We start from the raw sequence: 23,027 nt of genomic DNA on the forward strand, positions 1-23,027 counted from the left end.
TGCACTGGTGCCTTCCCTCTGGCTGCCATACTGAAGTGTCTGTGTGTGGAACAAAGGCCAATTGTTCCACATCTGCATTTCATCCTATGTCTCCTTACCTACTCAAGCATCAGAGCAACAATTCTCCCTCCTTCTTCTGCAGCAATAATTTCCCCCTTTCTAGTCGATTTTTTCCCAATATTTTATAAACATGCAACAAGAAAAATTATCACCAAGAAATTAAGGCCAGGAACAAATAGTGAAAGCAGTTAAAGAGGGTAGGGGACAGGTGAATCATCTCAAACATGCTGTTATTCTTCCCATAAAATAAAAAATTAAACTACACTGCCCCTCTAAAATAAAAAAATTAAACCACACGGTCCCTCTAGTTTTGTCCCATCGCTTTTTTTTCCCCTATAGCAAATCCCTTGAAAAGAGTTGTCTATATATGCTCTCAAACATTGCCTCCCCCATTTTTTTCTAGAACCAACTGCAATCAAGCTCTGGTTCCAGCATGTCATGGACACTGACCTCTATGTTGCTTAAGGCAGTCGTCAGTTCTCAGTACTCATTTGATACATCAGCAGCACTGGCAATGGCTAACTTTTTCCCTCTTGAAGCACTTCTTTCACTTCCATGTCACTTGCCTTAGCTTTTAAGATATTTTATGTTCTAGGTTTTTCTACCTTACTAGCTGTTGCTTCTCAATTTCCTGTGTTGTCTCTGTCTTCTCTATCTTTACACGAATGGAGAACTGTCTCTGGTCTCCATCTTTTGGCTATACTCCCTTGGTAATTTCAATCTCCCGGCTTTTTTTTTTTTTTTTGAGACGGGGTCTTGCTGTGTTGCCCAGGCTGGAAGGCAGTGGCGTGATCTCGGCTCACTGCAAACTCTGCCTCCCAGGTTCACGCCATTCTCCTGCCTCAGCCTCCTGAGTAGCTGTGACTAGTCACCCACCACAACGCCCGGCTAATTTTTTTTTTTTGATTTTTAGTAGAGACGGGTTTCACCGTGTTAGCCAGGATGGTCTCAATCTCCTGACCTTATGATCTGCCCACTTCGGCCGCCCAAAGTGCTGGGATTACAGGTGTGAGCCACCACACTCGGCCTCTCCTGGCTTTTAATGCCCACTCTTTAATTACAAGTATTTATCTCTAGCTTAGCTCTCTCCCCTTAACTCCAGATTTGCATAGCATTCTAACATCTCTACTTGGACTGGTATTTAAACTTATTTCTAAAACTGAACAACCCAATCTGCCCCAATCACCCATTATAGACAACTGGGAGTCATTCTAAACTCTTCAACTTCCCTTACCCTAATCTAATAGGGCACTAAATTCAGGGATCACTGGCACATTACATACTTCTAAGTCTTTGTTTCCTGATTCTTATATGGGAATAAAAGAGCTATCCTATAAAGTTACTGTGAGGAATAAACGGATAAGATAAAGTCCTAACTCCTCTGCATATCAATCATACTAGTGTGTTTATGATCAGGCTCCTACCTCTCCAGGAACTTCCTAGTACGTGCCTTGATGTATGCTATATGTCAACCCACAAGCACCCGCTCTTCCTTCTTCCTAGAATACTTTTCTTCCTGTGTAAAATTTCTCATTCTTCAAGACTTGGCTGAAAACCCTATTCTATGCTGCTTTTCTTAACTCAAAACAGTGTTAAGTTCCTATGCTGTTAGTACTGTATCTTGTCCACACCTCAAACAACAGTGAGATCTTTGAGCACATGGTCTGTACCTCAACCACTTTTCTATCACCAGTGTCTAGAATGGTTGGGCATTTAAATAAAGTTTGCTAAATGAATGAAAAATCCAAAATACATCAGGAAGCCATTTATAAATCACACCAATCTTGCTTGGGTTAAACAATAGAAAGTAACACTTTTGAAAGAGAAGGCAAACAGGTGTTAGAGGAGCAAGAATGTGAGCTCGAGGAAAAGACAGCTACGAACTGTGTTTTTAACAAGTCGTTATTTGGCTACTATATTTCCCAATCTATTCTAACACTAACAAGAATCTAATTAATTGTGACAACATCTGTAAAACCATAGTTACCTATTTTTTCTTCCAACTCTTTTACTGAAGACAGAGGATCATTTTTTACAGAAGTTGATTTCGCTAAGGAATCCTAGATTTTACAGGGGGGAAAAGAAAACACAAAACAAAACAAAAACCAGAATCAGAATTCATTTTCCATAATGAACTGGCCATCATGTTAAGCATAAAAAAATCATTATCAAAGATAATTTCTACAAAAAGCAATTTGGTCAACAGATTTTCCCTTGTTAGACCAGAAAATTAATACTGACTTTACTATGCATATGGCATTTACTATTAAAAAAAAAAAAAAAAGCAGTAACCAAGGCCAAGATAAACAACCTGATACATTAAATACATGTGTAATAAGCAAAAGATTAAACGATTTTTAATCTTTAATTTTTAAAGAAAACTCTAAAATTTTAGCAATACCACCACAGCTCACTCTCTTGCTTAAAAGTGCTCTTTACAAAAAATAACTAAGCATATCACACAAGAATGAAACTCAAGTTTTTCCATGTTTAGTTGTTTTGCTGGCGACTAATAAACTTCTGACCAAGACATTTAAACCCCTAAACATTTAATCTTCTACAAACTCAAGATTTTAAAATTATCTAAAACTCCCCAAAAATAAATGTAATAAACTGGACATACAACATGGAAACGTCTAATGCACTTTTCAGAAAGTTGCCACTTGAGCTTAAATGGTAAAAATTTACTTTTGACGTCAAGGTGTAAAAATGTTTAACGTATGTATTTTAGAGTTGAACTAAGAATTTATTTGAAACAATAGAATTCAAATGAATGGTACCTTTAATAGTATCAACTCTGCTCTCATATCTCGTAATTCTGATTCTTTTTGTTCTAGTAGTGGCTTTAGGTTTTCATGTTCCTTTATAAAACATTTTTCTTTTTCATTATGGATTTCACTTTTGCTACATGTTTGAGATACTTCTTCAACTTGAATTAAAAGATTCTGATTTTCAAGCCTTGTTTTTTCATTAGCATTCTTCATTTCTAGAAGATCAGACTGCAGGGCCTCTTTTTCTGACTGTATTTCTTCTAACTCTTTCCTTAAGAGAATTTTCTCTTGCTCATAGTCTCTCAGTAAAGACTTAAGTTCTTCACACTTAACTACACTCTCTTCTTGAAGGCACTTAATCTCTTTTTCTAACTCTAATACTTTTTCATCATGCTGAAAATCTAGGTTGCATTTTTCCTCATTTATTTTTGCCAAGGATTCACCGACTGCCTGCAGGACATTAACAACATCTTTCTCTTCACTGTCTTCTGAAACTTCTGACCCCATTTCTTTAAGAAAACCATACAACTGAGTTTTGACAAATAACTTCTGAACTTGCTCATTTTCAAGCAGTTTATTTAAATTATCTCGCTCTTCAACCATTAACTGAAGTTTCTTTTCTAATTCAGTAATATGTTCTTCAAGGATAACATCTTCTTTTTGAGACAAAAAAACTTCCAAATCCCTACTCAACTGTTTTTTTTCTGAATTGAGTTTATTGTTTTCCTCATAAAGAGACTTCACTTCAGCTGACAATACTTCTTTGTCTTCAGAGAGAACTTTCATTTGAACCATAAGTTTTCCTAGTTTTTGGTCATTTTGATCCTTTTCTTTTAAAGTCTCCTCTAGTCCTCCTGTTAATTCATTTACCTTTTGTTCTAGTACACTGTTGTACTGGGTTGTTTGCTCTACTTTCTTCTCAAGTTCAAGAATCAATCTTTCTTCCCTTTCACATTTCTTATGGAAATTATCCATTTCTTCATCGGAGTTTTTCAGTTTATTTATAAAATCATCTTTTTCCTCAGTAAGAGAATTTATCTTTGCTTCTAATTCTTTTAACATGGTATCTCTTTGACTGAGACTAAGTAAGTATACTCCATTCTTTTCTTGAAGGTTCTTTATGGTATTTTCAAGTTCTGGTACCAATTCTTGTTGAGATAGTAACTTTTCATTTTCTCCCTGGAGGCGATTCACAGTTTCGAGAAGGGCATCTTTTTCAGTAAAAGCAGTTCTGAGCTTCTGCTGCAGTTCATGAACATCAGATGCTTGCTGTTGCTTCATTGATTCAAACTCTTGACTTATTTTTCCAGCAGATTCCCCCAGTTCTGTTTGTAAAATTTCCATAATCTCTCGTAAACTCTCATAATTTAAAATTGCTTCTTGCTTTTCTTGCTGTAGGTTTTCACACTGTTCCTTAAGACCCTGTATTTCAAACATTAATGTTAATTTTTCTTTTTCTGAATCTGACAAAAATCTCTCATTTAGTTCTGATATTTCTTTTTGATGTTGTTCCTTAAGATTCTGTACTTCTTTCTTATGCTGTTCTACAGTACAGCAAAACTGTTTATTTAAACCTGCTAGCTCAGATTTTAATTTTTCAATTACACAGCCCTGTTCTTCTTTAGCTAGTAATAATTCATTAATTTTAAACTCTAAGTCTTCCCGTTCATGAAAAAACTCATCCTTTATATGTTGAGCATCCATTTCAAGTTTTAACTTAAGATTATTCATATAAGTTACCTCATCTTTTAAGATACTATGTTGAGATTCAAGTTCTTTTAAGGTATCTTCTAAGTGTTTGACTTTTTCATTTACTACTTGTTCTACAAATGTATTTTCTTGTGAGAGAATAGAACATATCTGATTGTCTTGGTTTGCATTTGAGGTGGCTTTCCGTAAATTTTCTAACTCACATTCATATTTCTCCTGGATGTTCTTTTCACTTGCCTCACATTGTTTTACTAAGTTCTCTTTTAGCTCGTTCAACTTATTTATCTCTGCTTCATGTTCCTTAGCTGATGCTTCAATCTGGCACATCAATTCTTTCACCTCTTCTCGGTGTATAGCTTTCAACTGTAAAAGCTCTTCCTGCAAACTGTTAATATTTTTTTGGTAATGCTGAGAATTAGCCTCAATGATATTTTGGAGTTGAGTAACTGTTTCCTTCTTTTCATCAGTGTTAGCGTCTAATTGCTTTTGCAGATATAAAATTTGCTCCTCAAAGGCTGGCCTAATTTTCTCAATCTCTTCTTGTAGTTTTTTAACATTATCTTCAGAGTTGTTCTGAAATTTAAGTTGTTCTGAAAGTTCTAATTGCATATTCATTGCTTCTTCCAGTTCCTTTTGTAAGTTAGCTTTGTCTTCACTGTATTTGGAACGTACTGCCATCAACTCATTTTTCAAATTTTCAATTTCTTTCACATAGTTTATATGTGATTGTTCCAACTCCTTATGTGCATCTCCCATCTTAGTTACAGAATCCTATTACAAAAAATAAGCACACATAAATTATTTAAGACAAAAGGAGCCTCTGACCTTAGGAAAAATATTAGCCACAAGCTAAGCAGAGAGAAAAGTAAATGAGCAGAAATGTATTTGGAGAAACATGATACTGATATTCCAATAACTCTCTTAGGTGCTGCCTATCTAAAGTATGACAATATATATCTACAATTTTAAATCTATTACTCAAATTAGCCCAGACATAACAGGCAAGAAATAGAAGCATGCCTCTGAATATCCTAGAACTAAAGAGATAATGGTATTTAGTCACGTGTGAAAATCAACCACTTTTTTTCGCTTTTATTAAAGAATGGCCTTATAGCTATAAAAAAGATGATGCAACAAGTAAATGTCACCTCTGTTGCTGTATAGTTAGGTGATTCAGTTATTTTTCTTTTAAAATCTCAATCTCGGTTTGTTTATATTATAAAATATTAATCAGATTAGATGCTTTTTAAAGTCTTACCTCTAAAATTAATGACACTATGTAAGTTAATAAAAAAGAACAGAACACTAAAATATTGACTTACCTCAACCTCTTTCTTCATTTTTATATTTTCCTTTTTCAGAGAAAGACACTGTTGCTCAGTCTCTGCTTTTTCCAGAAGAATAGCATCCAGACGTTCAGTTAATGCCTATTTTAGAACAGGATTTATTTGCCTGAGGTTAAAAAATGGTAGATTGACCACATGCGTAATTATCTGCTGACCTTTTCAAAACACACTGAAGTGAGAATAAGAGATTTTAAAAGGTAGAATACATTGAGCACAGAGAAAAGGAGAAAAGATATAAGGATAAGAGAAATTTCAGCACATTTTTGGAAAACTGAATTACGGAGGATGAACTGAATTAGAAGCAGGAAGAAAGCTATAACCTAAGGACCTGCAAAAGGAAACACATATGAGAACCTCGAAAATATTCTGCAGAACTGAAATGCTCAGAATTGGAGGCAACAGATATTGTTGAGGGAGGTGTCATGTGTGGGGCTCAAAAACTGGGGATTGGTCAACAATCTGAATAGGGACCAGAGAATAAGCAAGAAATAATCTATGCCCTTCCTCCCTCAGAGACAGGTTATTCTCTGCAGAAATTAAAGAGGAAATTAATGAGATGGAAAAAAAAAATAAGCCAAGAGTCAGCTCTTTTAAGACAGCTATCAAAATAGACATGTTTTAGTAAAACTGATCAAAAGACAGAAGTTCCAAAAAATAATACAATGTAAAAGGAAGCACATTTGCATAAGTCGGGGATGGTGGCTCACGCCTGTAATCCTAGCACTTTGGGAGGCAGAGGTGGGCAGATCACTTGAGGTCAGGAGTTTGAGACCAGCCTGGGCAACATGGTGAAACCCTGTCTCTAATAAAAAATACAAAGAAAATTAGCTGGGTGTGGTGGTGGGTGCCTGTAGTCCCAGCTACCCTGGAGGCTAAGGCAGGAGAATTGCTTGAACCCAGGAGGTGGCGGTTGCAGTGAGCCAAGATTGCTCCACTGTACTCCAGCCTGGGTGACAGAGCAAGACTATGTGTCAAAAAAAAGAAAATTATTATGAATATTTGTCAATAACGAAAACTCAATAGAAATGGATAACAATTCCCTTAAAAATAAAGCTTTAGTGACTCACAAAAAATTTAAAAAGCATAATACTATATTTAAAAATCAAATAGTTAAAAATTATCCACCAAAGAAAACAGGAGGAATAGATGGTTTTTAAGGTGAGTTCTATCAAATTTTCAAGGAACAGACAGAGCATCCCAATTTCATACAAACTCATTCAGACAAAATAAGAAGCAAGAATAATCCCCAAGTTATTCTATAAAATCAGCATAACTTTAAACCAATATCCAAGTACTTACAGAAAGGAAAAATCAAAGACCCATTTTATGACAAATCTAAGTGCAAAAATCCTAAATAAAACATTAGTACACTATCACTATTGCTAATTAACATTGTATTAAAGACCCCAGCCTATAAAATAAAGCTTTAAAAGGACAGGAGGTGGCCAGGAGTGGTGGCTCATGCCTGCAATCCCAATACTTTGGGAGATGGAAGTGGGAGGATCAATGTTTGAGCCTAGGCAACAGGTGAGGCTCTGTCTCAAAAATAAATAAAAAAAATAAGACATGAGGCATAAAGATTCAAAAAGAAATGGTTTTTCAGATGGTATGACTGTTTATATAAAAAATCTAGAAGAATCTATAGGTAATTAGAAACAACAGAGTTTCACAAAGTAGATACAGGATTAATATACAAAGTTCCATTTTTGGATACTAGTAGCAAATAATTCGAAAATATAATTACAAAGAAGACAGCATTTACAATGGTATCAAAGAATATCAAGAGTCTAGAAAAGACTTTACCAAAAGATGTGTGAAGGCGTTCCACAGGGGAAATTATAAAACTACAGATTCCACGCAATTCCAATTAATCGCAATGAAGTTTTTCATGGAATATCAAAAGATTCTAAACGTATATGAGAAAGTAAAAAGCCAAGAATAGCCAGGATACTTTTGAAGAGAACAAAGAGAGGACTTACTCTTCTAGATACCATGATTTACTATAAGGCTATAGAAAAATAATAAAGACAATATAGTATCAGCAAAGGCACAGACAACCAATGGAATAGAAAAAAAGTTCAGACAAACACAAACATATTTTTAACCATAATATTAGATTAATAGTGAAAGACTATTCAATAATTAAGGTTGAAAAATAGTTATTGATATTAAAAAAGACTTCATACCATATTATAAACAAATAAACTCCAGATGGATTAAGATTTAAATGTCAAAAACACAGCTTTAAACTCAAGAAATCATAAGCTGGCCAGGTGCGGGTAGCTCATGCCTGTAATCCCAGCACTTGGGGAGGTTGAGGCGGGTGGATCACGAGGTCAGGAGATCGAGACCATCCTGGCTAACACAGTGAAACCCCCATCTCTACTAAAAATACAAAAAAATTAGTTGGGTGTGGTGGTGGGCGCCTGTAGTTCCAGCTACTCGGGAAGCTGAGGCAGAAGAATGGCGTGAACCCGGGAGGTGGAGCTTGCAATGAGTCGGGATCGCCCCATTGCACTCCAGCCTGGGCGATAGAGCGAGACTGTCTCAAAAAAATAAATAAATCAATAAAAAAGAAACCATAAGCTGGGAGAAGATATTTACCACACAAACAACAAAAATAACAAAAAATATATATTTTAAAAAATTCTACAAACCAGCAACCCATTGGCCCATTAAGAAAATGGATGTTGGCCGGGCGTGGTTGCTGATGCCTGTAATCCCAGCACTTTGGGAGGCTGAGGTGGGCGGATCACAAGGTCAGGAGATCGAGACCATCTTGGCCAACATGGTGAAATCCTGCCTCTACTGAAATACAAAAAATTTGCTGGGCGTGGTGGCATGTGCCTGTAATCCCAGCTATTTGGGAGGCTGGGGCAGAGGAATCGCTTGAACCCAGAAGGCAGAGGTTGCAGTGAGCTGAGATCATGCCACTGCACTCCAGCCTGGCGACAGAGCGAGACTCCATCTTAAAAAAAAAAAAAGAAGAAAATGGATGTTACACACAAAAAGAATACTCTCAATCCAGACCACATGATCTATCATTTTACACCTATTTGATCGGCAAAAATAAAAATGTATGACAGTACCAGTGCTGGAGAGGATATGGTTCCATAGCATCCCTTGTACATTGCTGGTAGAAGTTATTTCAATTACTTAATAGTGGTTTGGCACTATCTCCTGAGGTTGAACCTTCATGTAACTTTTGATGCAAAGATTCCACCCATTTACTTATTAAGAATCCTTTGCACATTTATAAAGGAGATGTACATCACATAAACCGTGGCATAACCCCAACATCCATTAACAGCCTAGTTCATGAATGAACTGTGTTATTGTAATACAATGTCATACTTTATAGCAGCATGGTGGCATGCAATGATACAGATGAGCTTTAGAAAAATATTAAGTACAAAAAGTCCTAATACATTACAAACAACATGATACCCTTTTAGTGAAGTTAAAAACTAAAACAAAAAAATTATAAAATGATACTTATAAATGTAATAAAACTTTATAAAAGGAAAAGGAATGATGAACATGAGACTTAGGATTATGGTTTCCTGGGGTGTGGGAAACTAGGGGGGGTGGAGTAGCAAGGGGGTGAGGATTACAATGTAAGATGTCTATTATTTTAAAGATCCTAGCTTTTGAGGGGGTTCACATGTGATTATATCACAAATAATTAAATTGGAAGGAAATGGAGACAATGCAAAGGAGGCAGAAGTAAAGTCCAAGACAGCATAAATTTATTAGCTCAGAAAGATTATAGAACTTGTTGAATCTTTAAATAAGATGAAAAAAGAATATTCATATATCAAGAATGAGCTCTTTGAAATGAAATATTTAACATCAAATAGAAATTTTAATACAATGATGGAAAAATTAAAAGTGAATGACATTTCTTCTTAGACAAAAGGAAAAACTCTATTGAGAAAAAGGAAAAACTCTATTGCAAATATAAATCTAGATGAGCATTCTGGAAAGTTTTGTGGCATACTCTATATAGACTGTCTCCTTCAGCTTCCATAATCAACACATTCTTTCTTGCCTGCCTCTTCTACAGACAGTATAAAAGCTAAAACCTAAAACCCCTGATTTTTCAGATCAACAGGATGAGGATGCAGGAGCACAGGGATGAAGAGTGTCTGGGTCCTGATGACATCACTGGAAGACTGTACCAGCCTGAGAACTGCTATGTCTAAACTTCTTAGATGAAGTAATACTAATTTAAAAACTTTATTATTTAAGAAAACAAAAACAAAACAGATGTAGAAAAATTCAGAGTTCTATATTGTTACAGCTATCATTCAAACATGAGAGTAGAATAAAGGAATATTTAAATACAAGACAATACAAAAATTTACCTACATGTGTTCATTCTTAGGAAGTTACAGAAGAATGTGCTCTACCAAAATGAGATGGTTAACCCAGAGAGTGAATGACATGTGACCTAGCAAAGAACAGGGGGCCAATACAAGTAAGCAGTGTAGAGGTTCATAGGATCATCACAAAAGGCCTGCCCAAAAGTATAGGAAGACAGAAGACAGGTACCAGGAATAAAGATAAAACAAAGATTATTTAATCTGTTTGATCATTTGGAAAGTAGAAGGGGTGGTGAAAGACAGCTAGATTTTCACCTGTTGTAACAGGGAGTTTTAGAACTGATAAATCAAGTAACAGCAGTATAGACATATTATTTAGAAATACAGACATAATTTTCAGAAGTTATTGGGTATTATAAGTTATTTAGAATTTGGTATTAAAAATTATGTGCATATGACTTTGGTTAAAACAACCTAAATTTTAAAATTAGCTTTTTCACATTATATATAAGTATTACAATATAAACTTCTGATTGGTAAGTATCAGAAGTCTAAATAAATTAATTTTAGGAGATCTATATATACAGGCTAAATGCAAACAACTATTAAAAAAAACCTTAAAGATGAGAAGCACGGAATGGACAGTATTTCTTAGGAAATACAAATTTGATTTCAGCTTAAAAGAGAAATTATTAACTGTGATATGAACTAGAAATTCAAGTATCTTAACATGCAATTTTTTCATGCTTCTTGCATTTAGAAGCAGCATAAATATTAACCCTAATACTGTGCACCTCAAATTTTGACATGAGAAATATGGTTCCTTACTCCTTCTTTAAAAGTCAAACGTGCAAGGTTTGCAATGCAACTAAGATTGTATTCTAATGCACTAGAAGATGTCTACCAGAAGTTTTAGTCATAATTTAAACTTGTAAGGACATACATTTTAACATGTTATATAAAGAACATAAACGTTTCTATTAAAAGCTATAGGTTTTTCCAGTGTACTTTCCCAAAAAAGTGGTGTAACTTAGCAAGAAAGCCTTTTCAGTTTTCCAGAAATGTAGAGAACATATTATTACATTGCTATATGAGTTTTCTAAAATAGAGAACTTACTTGTAGCAGTTGAGTAAGGGATGAACACCTGTTAACATCACTCCCAAAATAATTTTCTTAAATTGTTACCTTCTGAGACTTGAGTGTTCAGGATAACATGCTTTAATATTAAATCAATAACCTGACCTAGGCAAAGAATTCATGACTAATACCTCAAAAGCAAATTTAACAAAAACAAAAACAAACAAATGGGACCTAATTAAACTTTTTAGTTTAATTGCTTATACCCCAAAAGCTACTGAAATAAAACCTGAACTTTTTAATTAGCTTCTGCACAGCAAAAGAAATAATCAACAGAGTACAGACCACTCACAGAATGGGAGAAAATATTTGCAAACCACGCATTTGACAAAGGACTAGTATCCAGAATCTACAAGGACTGAATAAATCAGCAATAAAAAACCCCAAATAATCCCATTAAAAAGTGGGCAAAGGACATGAATAGACATTTCTTAAAAGGATATATAAAAATGGCCAACAAACATATTAAAAAATGCTCAACATCATAATCATCAGGGAAATGCAACTTAAAGCCATAGTGAGATACCACCTTAATCCCAGCTACTCAGGAGACTGAGGGAGAATAGTTTGAACCTGGGAAGCAGAGGTTGCAGTGAGCCGAGATTGCGCCACGGCACCCCGGCCTGGGTGACAGAGAGAGACATTTCAAAAAATGTCAAAAACAACAGGTATTTGCGTGGATGTGGGGAAAAGGGAACACTTATACACCGCTGATGGGAATGCAAATTAGTACAACTTCTATGGAAAACAGTATGGAGACACCTTAAAGAGCTAAACATAGATCTATCATTCGATCCAGCAATCCAAAATGACTTATTTTCTTTTGGGTAGATACCAAAAGAAAATAAGTCATTAGATGACTACACTTGTACACATATGTTCATGGCGGCACAATTCACCATTGCAAAGATGTGGAACCAACCTAAGTGCCCACTGACTAATGAGTGGATAAAGGAAATGTGGCACATATACACCATGGAATACTATTCAGCCATAAAAAGGAATGAAATAATGTCTTTTTAGGCAACTTGGATGGAGCTAGAGGTCATTATTCTAAATAAAGTAAAACCAAAAACCATATATATTCCCACTTGTAAGTGGGAGCTAAGCTGTGAGTATGCAAAGCCATACAGAGTAATATAGAGACTCAAAAGAGGGAGGGTGGAAGGTGAGCTAGGGATAAAAAACTACACAGTAGGTATAATGTTCACTACTCTGGTGATGGGTGCACTAAAATCTCAGACTTCACCACTATATAATTCATCCATGTAACAAAAAACCTCTTGTACCCCAAAAGCTATTGAAATAAAAAGTTTTTTAAAAATCAATACTCTGAGATCAAGGTTAGGAGAGGGCTTCAAAAGGTGGCTGATTAGAGGCATCTCTTACCTCCTCCACTATGAATCAAAATAGTGAGTAGATAATTACATATATATATAGATCATCCAAGAGACAACACAAATTCAACAGAGAAGTGACAGAAAACACCTTAAGGTGACAGTTTGGAAATTTGTCCCCACCCAAATCTCATGTTGAAATGTAATCCCCAGTGTTGGCAGTGGGGTCTGGTGGGAGGTGTTTGGATCATGGGGGTGGATTCCTCACGAATGGCTTGTGCCATTCCCTTGGTGAAAAGTGAGCTCTCACTCTGAGTTCACAAGATTTGGTTGTTTAAAAGTGTGTGGCACCTCTTCCCACAGTGCTCTCTCACTTGCTCCTGCTTTCGCCATGTGACGTGCCTGCTTCCCCTTTGCCTTCTGCCATAAATAAAAGCTCCCGGAGGCCTCCCTAGAAGCCAAAACTATGCTTCCTGAACAGCCTGCAGAATGATGAACCAATTAAACCTCTTTTCTTATTAATTACCCAGTCCCAGGTCTCCATCCCTCCCGTCTCCCTCCTCCCTCCTTCCCTCCCTCCCTCTTTCCTTCCATACTTCCATTTTTCCCATAGACCTCTGGTATTTCTTCATACCAATGCAAAAATGGCCTAAAACATAAGGAAAGAGAAGGAAGCAAGGCAGCCTGCTCAGCTACAGTTGGCCGGGAGAAAAGAGAAACTCCCCAATGCTCAGAAAGGCTAAGTGAGAGACTCTCAGCTGTCCACATTCCTGTTGCAGACTTCTACAATCCTAGCCACAGAAGGGTCCCTTGACCCCTGTGGGTCCAAAGACTCACATAGGGAGTTTCCTGAAAGCCGCATGAAGGCATTGCTCCAGAGAGCTCACGCTGTCCCCACAAGCCCCTGAGTTTTGAACAGTAGCAGCACAGTGCCATGGCCTCCACTCCACTGGATTATGTCTTGCCCGGCAACCTAGGCTGAGGTGGCAGCACGGGTGGCAATCTTGCCCCTTCTAACCATGCAGAGGGGCGGCTGAGCATTCTCATGAACCCTGAGGACAAATTCCACTGCCTGCAGCCGCTGTGGCTAAAGACCGCTGTGGGCCGAGGCACAGGTGATGCTGCCTACCTATGGCTGCTCCCAGGGGAAGCAACTTCACTCTCCTCAGTAGCAGCGACACAACATGCTGCTGTCTCCACCTGAACATTCCGCTGGTGGCCTGGGACGCTCACCCCACCCTTATACACCACAGCTGGCATCTTTACACACCACCGAGGAACCTAAGGGCACACAGCCTGTCCTGGCTCCAGCCCCTACCAGTACCTGAGAGCAATGTCCAGGGGACTAGGTATTGTCCACCCCAGTCCATTACCAGTGGCACCTGCGCACTCAACCTGGGGCCTAAGATAGGGCCCACTTAACCTGCCGCTACCACCACAGCTGGCACTCATTGCTATGCACCACCTGTGGATATGGAGACTGGCCCAATCAACAAATCACAGTCACTGCCAAAACCAATGCTGATCAGTTACGCCCCAGAGGGTTGTCCCACCACTGTTGTTGCCATTTCCCATGCTACATCCACTGCCCAGGGGCTCAAGAACCCACCCAACAGCCTGGCCCACTGCTGCCATTCCCAGCACCTGATCAAGCTACCTGGAGGCTCAAGAATTGGCCTGCTAACACTGGTGCCAGCAGACACACTTTGGGGCCCAGGGATAGGCATGCTCAATCCACAACTGCCACCACTGCGACCTGAAGACTGGCCTACTTGGCATCGCAGGCCCCAGCAAAACTTTATCACAGCCTCCACTAACAACTGCACCCTAAGTCACTGACGAAATCACAGAAACCACTGACGCTGTTTACAGCCAAATAAGTCATACTGAACCTACGCTACTGCACCCACCTAAAATCAAAGCCACTATGCTCTACCCAAGCAATACTAAAGATACATCTTCAGGAAAAAGTTCTTCCCTACAAAAGTAAATTAAAAAAACTGGAAAAAGTGACTATTACACCAGATGCACAGATATCAAGGTAAAGGACATAGAAAACATTAAAAAGCATGGACACATGACATCTCCAAAGGAACACAATAATTCGCTAGCAACAGATCTCAATCTAAAAGAAATTCATAAGATACTGGAAAAAGAATTCAAAATTTTGATACTAAAGGAGCTCAGTGAGATACAAAAAATTTCCAAAAAACAATACAAAGAAATCAGAAAAACAATTCAGGATATGAATGACAAATTTACCAGAGATAGAGATCAGAAAAAAAGAACCACATAGAAATTCTAGAACTGAAGAATTCATAGAATAAAAAACAAAATACATTCAAAAGCTTCAACAATGGACTAGATCAAGCAAAAGAAAGAATGTCAGAACTTAAAGACAGGTCTTTTTTTTCTGATATAGTAAAAAAAAAAAAATAAGCGTAAAAGAATTTTTAAAAATGAGCAAAGTTGGCCAGATGCGGTGGCTCATGCCTGTAATCCCAGCACTTTGGGAGGCCGAGGCAGGTGGATCATCTGAGGTCAGGAGTTCAAGACCAGCCTGGCCAACATGGTGAAACCCTGTCTCTACTAAAATTACAAAAATTAACTGGGCGTGGTGATGGGCATCTGTAATCCCAGCTACTCGCGAGCTTGAGGCAGGAGAATCACTTGAACCCGGGCGGTAGAGGTTGCAGTGAGCCGAGATCACGTCATTGCACTCCAGCCTGGGTGACAGAGCAAGACTCTGTCTCAAAAAAAAAAAAAAAAAAGCAAAGTCATTGTGACATATGCAACTCCATAAAGTGACCAAATATTTATTTATTTATTTATTTTATTTTATTTTGAGACTGAGTCTCGCTCTGCCCCACAGGCTGGAGGGCAGTGGCGTGATCTCAGCTCACTGCAAGCTCCGCCTCCCGGATTCACACCATTCTCCTGCCTTAGCCTCCCGAGTAGCTGGGAATACAGGCGCCCGCCACTATGCCCAGCTAGTTTTTTTGTATTTTTTAGCAGAGACGGGGTTTCACTGTGTTAGCCAGGGTGGTCTTGATCTCCTGACCTCGTGATCCGCCCGCCTTGGCCTCCCAAAGTGCTGGGATTACAGGCGTAAGCCACCGCGCCTGGCCTCCAAATATTTATTTGAATTATTGGGGTATCTGAAAGCAAAGAGAGAAGAAAAGGATTAGAAAACCTATTTAGTGGCCGGGCGCGTGGCTCACGCCTGTAATCACAGCACTTTGGGAGGCCGAGGCGGGCAGATCACAAGGTCAGGAGATGAAGACCATCCTGGCTAACACGGTGAAACCCCATCTCTACTAAAATACAAAAAAAAGATTAGGCGGGCGCAGTGGTGGGCGCCTGTAGTCCCAGCTACTTGGGAGGCTGAGGCAGGAGAATGGTGTGAACCTGGGAGGCGGAGCTTGCAGTGAGCTGAGATAGGCCACTGCAGTCCGGCCTGGGCAAAAGAGTGAGACTCTGTCTCAAAAAAAAAAAAAAAAAAAAAGAAGAAAACCTATTTAGTGGCCAGGCACAGTGGCCCAGCTTGTAATCCCAGCACTTTGGGAAGCTGAGGCGGGTGGATTACTTGAGGTCAGGAGCTCGAGACCAGCCTGGCCAACATGGTGAAACCCCATCTCTACTAAAAATACAAAAAATTAGCTGGGCATGGTGGCAGATGGCTGTAATCCCAGCTACTTGGGAGGCTAAGGCAGGACCACTTGAACCCAGGAGGCGGAGGTTGCAGTGAGCCAAGATCGCGCCACTGCACTCCAGCCTGGGCCACAAGAGTGAAACTACACCTCAAAAACAAAACAAAACCAAAAAATACCAGAAAACCTATTTAGTGAAATAATACATGAAAACTCACCAAGTCTAGCAAGAGAGGTAGATATCCAGATACAGGAGGCCCATGTATCCCCAAACAAATACAATGCAAAAAGGTATTCTCTATGGCATATTTATAGTCAACTGCCATAAATCAAAGACAAAGAGAATTCTAAAAATAGCAAAGAGGAAAAAAAAAATCCAGCAAAAAGCATCTAGTCACCTATAAAGGAACCCCCATCAGATTTACAGCAGGTTTCTCAGTAGGAAGCTTACAGACCCAGAGAAAAGAGAATAGAAAAGAGAATAATATATTCATTGGAGATAAGAGAATGATATATTCAAAATGTTGAAGGAAAAACTCCCAGCCAAAGTGTATTAGTCTGATCTTGCACTGCTATAAAGAACTATCTGAGCCTGGGTAATTTATAAAGAAAAGAGATTAAATTGGCTCATGGTTCTTCAAGCTGTATAGGAAGCATGGCTGGGGAGGCCTCAGGAAACTTACAATCATGGCAGAAGGCAAAGAGGAAGGAGGCATGTCTTACAGAGTCGGAGCAGGAAGAAGACAGCGAAGGGGAAAATGCTATACACTTTTAAACAACCAGATCTCGTGAGAAGTCACTATCATGAGAACAGCAAGGGGGAAGTTCATGTTCATCCCCATGATCCAGTCACTTCCCACTAGGCCTCGCCTCCAACACTGAAGATTACAATTTGACATGAAATTTGGGCAGGGACACAAATCCAAACCATATCACAAAGATACTATAATCAGCAAAATTATCCTTCATAAATGAAGGAGAAATAAGGTCTTCTCCAGACAAGCAAAAGCTAAGGGAATTCATTACCACTAGACCAGACCTACAAGAAATTTTCAAGGAAGTCCTAAACCTGAAAGTGAAAGGATGACATTTATGATCATAAAAACACACACAAATAGAAAACTCACTGGTAAAGCAACACACAAATAAGGAAGAGAAAGGACTCAAATGGTACCACTATAAAAAGACGGCAAACCATTATAACAAACAATAAGAGAAAGGAAGAAAGAATATATAAAGCAACCAGAAAACCATTAATGACAGAAAAAAGGCTCACATATCATTAATAACTTTGCATGTAAATGGAGTTAAGCTCTCCTCTTAAAAGATACAGGCTGGCTAAAAGGATAAAAAACATAATCCAACTACGTACTGACCACAAAAAATGCACTTTCTCTGTAAAGAGACATATAGACTGAAAGTTAAAGCATGGAAAAAGATATTCCATGCAAATAGAAACCAAATGAGCAGAGAGAACAAAAGGATTAGAAAATCTATTTAGTGGCCAGGCACGGTGGCTCATGCTTGTAATCTCAGCACTTTGGTTAGCTGAGGCGGGTGGATCAACTGAGGTCAGGAGCTCAAGACCAGCCTGGCCAACATGGTGAAACCCCATCTCTACTAAAAATACAAAAAATTAGCTGGGCATGGTGGCAGACAGCTGTAATCCCAGCTACTTGGGAGGCTGAGGCAGGATCACTTGAACCCGGGAGGCGGAGACTGCAGTGAGCTGAGATTGCACCACTGCACTCCAGCCTGGCAGCAGCGTGATCTCTGCTCACTAAAACCTCTGCATCCCGGGTTCAAGCGATTCTTCTGCCTCAGGCTCCTGAGTAGCTATACTTAGATAAAACAGACTTTAAGTCAAAAATAGTAAAAAAAAAAAAAAAAAAAAAAAAAAAGACAAAGAAGGTCATTATATAATGGCAAAGGAATCAAACCAGCAAAAAGATGTAACAATTCTAAACATATATGAACCCAACACTGGAGCACCCAGATTCCTAAAGCAAGTATTACTAGATCTACAGAGAGACAGACTCCAGTGCAATAGTACTGGGCAACCTCACCCCACTCTCAGCATTAGACAGATCATCTGGACAGAAAATTAACAAAGAAACATTGCATTTAAACCGGACTTTAGACCAAATGGACCTAACAGATGTTTACAGAACATTTTATCCAACAGCTGCAGAATACATATTTTTCTCGACAGCACATGAAACATTCATTCTTCAGAAAAGACCATGTTAGGCCACAAAACCATTCTCAACAAATTTTTAAAAATCAAAATCGTATCAAGTATGTTCTCGAACCACAATGTAATATTAGAAATCAGTAACAAGGGGAACTTTGGAAGTGACAGAAATACATGAAAATTAAATAGCATGGTCTCAAATGACCATTGGTCAATAAGGAAATTAAAATGAAAATCAAAAAATTTCTTGGAACAAATGAAAATGGAAACTACAACATACCAAAACCTATGTGATACAACAAAAGCAGTGCTAAAAGGTAAGTTCATGGCAATAAACGCCTACATCCAAAAAATAAAAAGATTTCACACAATCTAATGATTTACCTCAATGAACCAGAAAGAACAAGCCAAACCCAAAATTAGCAGAAGGAAACGACTAATAAAGATCAAAGCAGAACTAAATGAAATAGAGACTTTTAAAAAAGGCAGAGGATCAACAAAATGAAAAGCTTGTTCTTCAAAAAGATAAACAAAATTGATAAACTACTAGTTAGGCTAACAACAACAAAAAAGAAGACTTAAATAAAATCAGAAATGAAAAAGGAGACATTACAACCGTTCTCATGGAAATAAATAGACCATCAGAGAATATTATGAACAGCTATGCACTCACAAACTGGAAAACCTAGAGGAAATGGATAAATTTCTGGAAACATACAATCTATCAAAGAAAAATCCAGGAAAAAAATAGAAAACCTGAACAAATTAATAATGAGTAGCAACAATGAATCAGTAATAAAAAGTCTCCCCAGAAAGAAAAGCCCAGAACCAGATGGATGCACACTGAATTCTACCAAACGTATAAAGACCTAATCCAATCCTCCTGAAACTACTCCAAAAAACTGAAGAGGTGGCAATTTTCCCTAACGCATTCTAGAAAGCTGGTGCTACCCTGATACCAAAACCAGACAAGGACACAGCAAAAAAAAAAAAAAAAAAAAAAAAAAGAAAGCAACAACCAATATCCCTGATGAACACCAATGCAAAATTCCTCAACAAAATACTAGCAAACCAAATCTAACAGCATATCGAAAAGGTAATACACCATGATCAAATGAATTTATTCCAGGGATGCAAGGATGGTTCAATATATGCAAATCAATGTGACATATCACATCAATAGAATAAAGGGCAAAAGTCATACATCATCTCAATAGACACAGAAAAAGGAATTCATAAAATTCAAAATCCCTTCAGGATGAAAACTCTTAGCAAACTAGGCACAGAAGGATTATACCTCAAAATAATAAAGGCCACATATGACAAACTCACATTAATATCACATAAAAATGGGGAAAAGTTGAAAATCTTTCCTCTAAGAACTGAAGACAAAGATGCCCACTTTCACTACTACTATTCAACATGGGACTGACAGTCCTAGCCAGAACAATTAGGCAAGAGAAAGAAATAAAAGGCATCCAAATTGGAAACATGGAAGTTAAACTGTCCCTCTCTACAGATGACAAAAGACCATCAAAAAACTCTTAGAGCTGATAAATAAATTCAGTAAAGTTGCTGGATACAAACTCAACATATAAAAACCAGTAGCATTTCTACATACCAACAATAAAATAGCTAAAAAAGGAAATCAAGAAGGCAACACCTTTTACAGTAGCTCAAACAAAAGCCAAAGAAGTGTAAGATCTCTATAATGAAAACTACAAAAACACAGATGAAAGAAACTGAAGAGAACACAAATAAGCGGGAAGACATTTCATGCTCATAGAATATTGTTAAAATGATCATACTACCCAAACTAATGTACAGTTCAATGAAATCCCTATTAAAATACCAACATCATTTTTCGCAGAAACAGAAAAAAGAATCCTAATATTTTCATGAAACCAAAAACAAAGCCAGAAAAGCTAAAGAAATTCTGAGTTAAAAAATAAAGCGGAGGCATCACACTACTTGACTTCAAAACATATTACAAGGCTGTAGAAACCAAAGCAACAAAGTAATGGTATATAAATAAGCATACAGACCAATGGAACAAAATAGAGAACCCAAAAATAAATCCTCATATTTATAGACAACCAATCTTCGACAATGCCATTAAGAACACACACTGGGCAAAGGACACCCTCTTCAACAAATGGTGCCAAGAAAACCAGGTAACTATATGCAAAAGAATGAAAGTGAGTCCCTATCTCTCATCATTTAGTTGATACAAATATCAACAAAAATAGATTAAAGACTTATATATAAGACCCAAAAGTGTAAAACTAGAAGAAGAAAACACAGGGCAGATGCATCAAGACATTGGTCTAGGCAAAGATTTTATGGCTAAGATCTCAAAGCCCAGGCAACAAAAACAGACAAATAGGACTACATTAAACTGAAAGGCATCTTAAATTTTTTTTTTTTTAATATAAGGGTTCCCTCTGTCACCCAGGCTGGAGTGCAATAAGTGTGATTATGGCTCACAGCAGCCTCAACCTCCTGGGATCAAGTGATCTTCCTATCTCAGTGTGCCAAGAAGATGGGACTACAGACATGTTCCACTATGTCTGGCTAATTTATGTTTTTGTAGAAATGGATCTTGCTATGTTTCTCAGGCTGGTCTCAAACCACTTGGCTCAAGTGATCCTCCTGCCATGGCTTCCCTTAATGCTGAGATTATAGGCTAAAAAGCTTCTGCATAGCAAAAGAAACAATCAACACCATGAAGAAGACAACCTCTTAAATGGGACAAAATATTTGCAATGTACTCATCCAATATGGGACTAATATCCAGAGTATACAAGGAACTCAAACAACAAAACAACATTAAAAAATAACCCCATTAAAAAATAGGCAAGGGACATGAATAGACATTTCTTAAAAGACAAAGAAATGGCCAAGAAGTATATGATAAAATACTCAATATCACTAATCATCAGGGATATGCAAATCAAAACCACAATGAGGAATGGCTATTAAGAAGAAAAAAAGTAACAGATATTAGTGACAATGTGGAGAAAGGAGAACTCTTCTACACTGTTGGTGGAAGTGTAGGTAAGTATAGCCACTACAGAAAACAGTTGGGGATTTCTCAGGCCGGGAGCGGTGGCTCACGCCTGTAATCCCAACACTTTGGGAGGCTGAGGCTGGCTCCCAAAGTGGTCAAGGGATCGAGACCATCTGGCTAATTTGGTGAAACCCCATCTCTACTAAAAAATATAAAAAATTAGCCAGGCTTGGTGGCCAGCACCTGTAGTCCCAGCTACTCGGGACGCTGAGGCAGAAGAATGGTGTGAACCTGGGAGGCAGAGCTTGCAGTGAGCCAAGATTGCGCCACTGCACTACAGCCTGGGTGACAGAGCAAGACTCCATCTCAGAAAAAAGAAAACAGTTGGGGATTTCTCAAAAAACTAAAAATAGAGCTACCATACAATCCAAAAACCCCAATATTGGTAGTTATTGAAAAGAAATCAATATAACAAAGGGATATATGCACTCCTGTGTTTATTGCAGCACTATTCACAATAGCAAATATATGATATCAACCTAAGTGCCCATCAAAGGATGAATGGATAAATGTGGTATATATACACAATGGAATACTATATTGCCATAAAAAAGAATAAGATCAGGCCATTTCCAGGAATATGGATGGAGCTGGAGGTCATTATGTTAAGTAAAATCTAAGACAGGGAAAGATAAGTATTTTTCAAAATAGCCAGAAGACTTGAAATGTACCCAACATGTATATATGATAAATACCTGGGTGTGGATACTAAATACTCTAATTTGATGATTATATATTCTATGCATTTAACACAATTTCACATGTACCCCATGGATATGTATAAATATAACGGATCAAGAAAAAAAAAAGAAGGAAAAAAAAACCTTAAAGGTAAAGTTGGCTAACTTGGAGAATTTTTTTTTTTCTTGAGACGGAGTCTCACTCTGTCGCTCAGGCTGTAGTGCCGCGGCACTATTTCAGCTCACTGCAACCTCTGCCTCTTGGGTTCAAGCGATTCTTCTGCTTCAGCTACCAAGTAGCTTGGGCTACAGGCGTGTGCCACCATGCCTGGTTAATTTTTGTATTTGGAATAGAGATGGGGTTTCACCAAGTTGGCCAGGCTGGTCTCCAACTCCTGACCTCAGGTGATCCATCTGCCTCAGCCTCCCAAAGTGCTGGGATTACAAATGTGAGCCACTGAGCCTGGCTGAAATTTTCTAATCTTGTCTTTAGGAGTAGTTTTGACAGTGGGAGAATATATTGATGAGTGATAAGGAGGAAACAGCAGGTAGATATTTAAATGTTCTTATTCTGAAATGCAATTCTGTAAAAAGTATATTATAAAAGAGTTAATGGATAAAAAACTAGAAAACACTCTAGAGGTTGCAGTGAGCGGAGATCATGCCACTGCACTCCAGCCTGGGCGATAGGGAGAAAGCCTATCTCAAGAAAAAAAAAAAAATCCCCCAGAAATAATACATGGTAG

General features: G+C 37.9%; 1 protein-coding gene across 2 annotated transcripts in view; it reads right to left on the minus strand.

Annotated features, from left to right (window-relative positions):
- The window catches only part of GCC2 (GRIP and coiled-coil domain containing 2), a 62,984-nt gene that overhangs the window by 34,175 nt on the left and 5,782 nt on the right, over positions 1–23,027 (minus strand). For both annotated transcript variants that reach the window (XM_030828197.1, XM_030828196.1), the window contains exons 5-7: positions 5,864–5,968; positions 2,841–5,312; positions 2,048–2,120 (exon numbers count right to left, since the gene is read on the minus strand). In XM_030828197.1, the coding sequence (XP_030684057.1) occupies positions 2,048–2,120; positions 2,841–5,312; positions 5,864–5,968 (2,650 nt within the window). The remainder of the gene's footprint in view (positions 1–2,047; positions 2,121–2,840; positions 5,313–5,863; positions 5,969–23,027) is intronic.

Source organism: Nomascus leucogenys, chromosome 14 (genome assembly GCF_006542625.1).
Source record: "Nomascus leucogenys isolate Asia chromosome 14, Asia_NLE_v1, whole genome shotgun sequence".
Taxonomy (NCBI): domain Eukaryota; kingdom Metazoa; phylum Chordata; class Mammalia; order Primates; family Hylobatidae; genus Nomascus; species Nomascus leucogenys.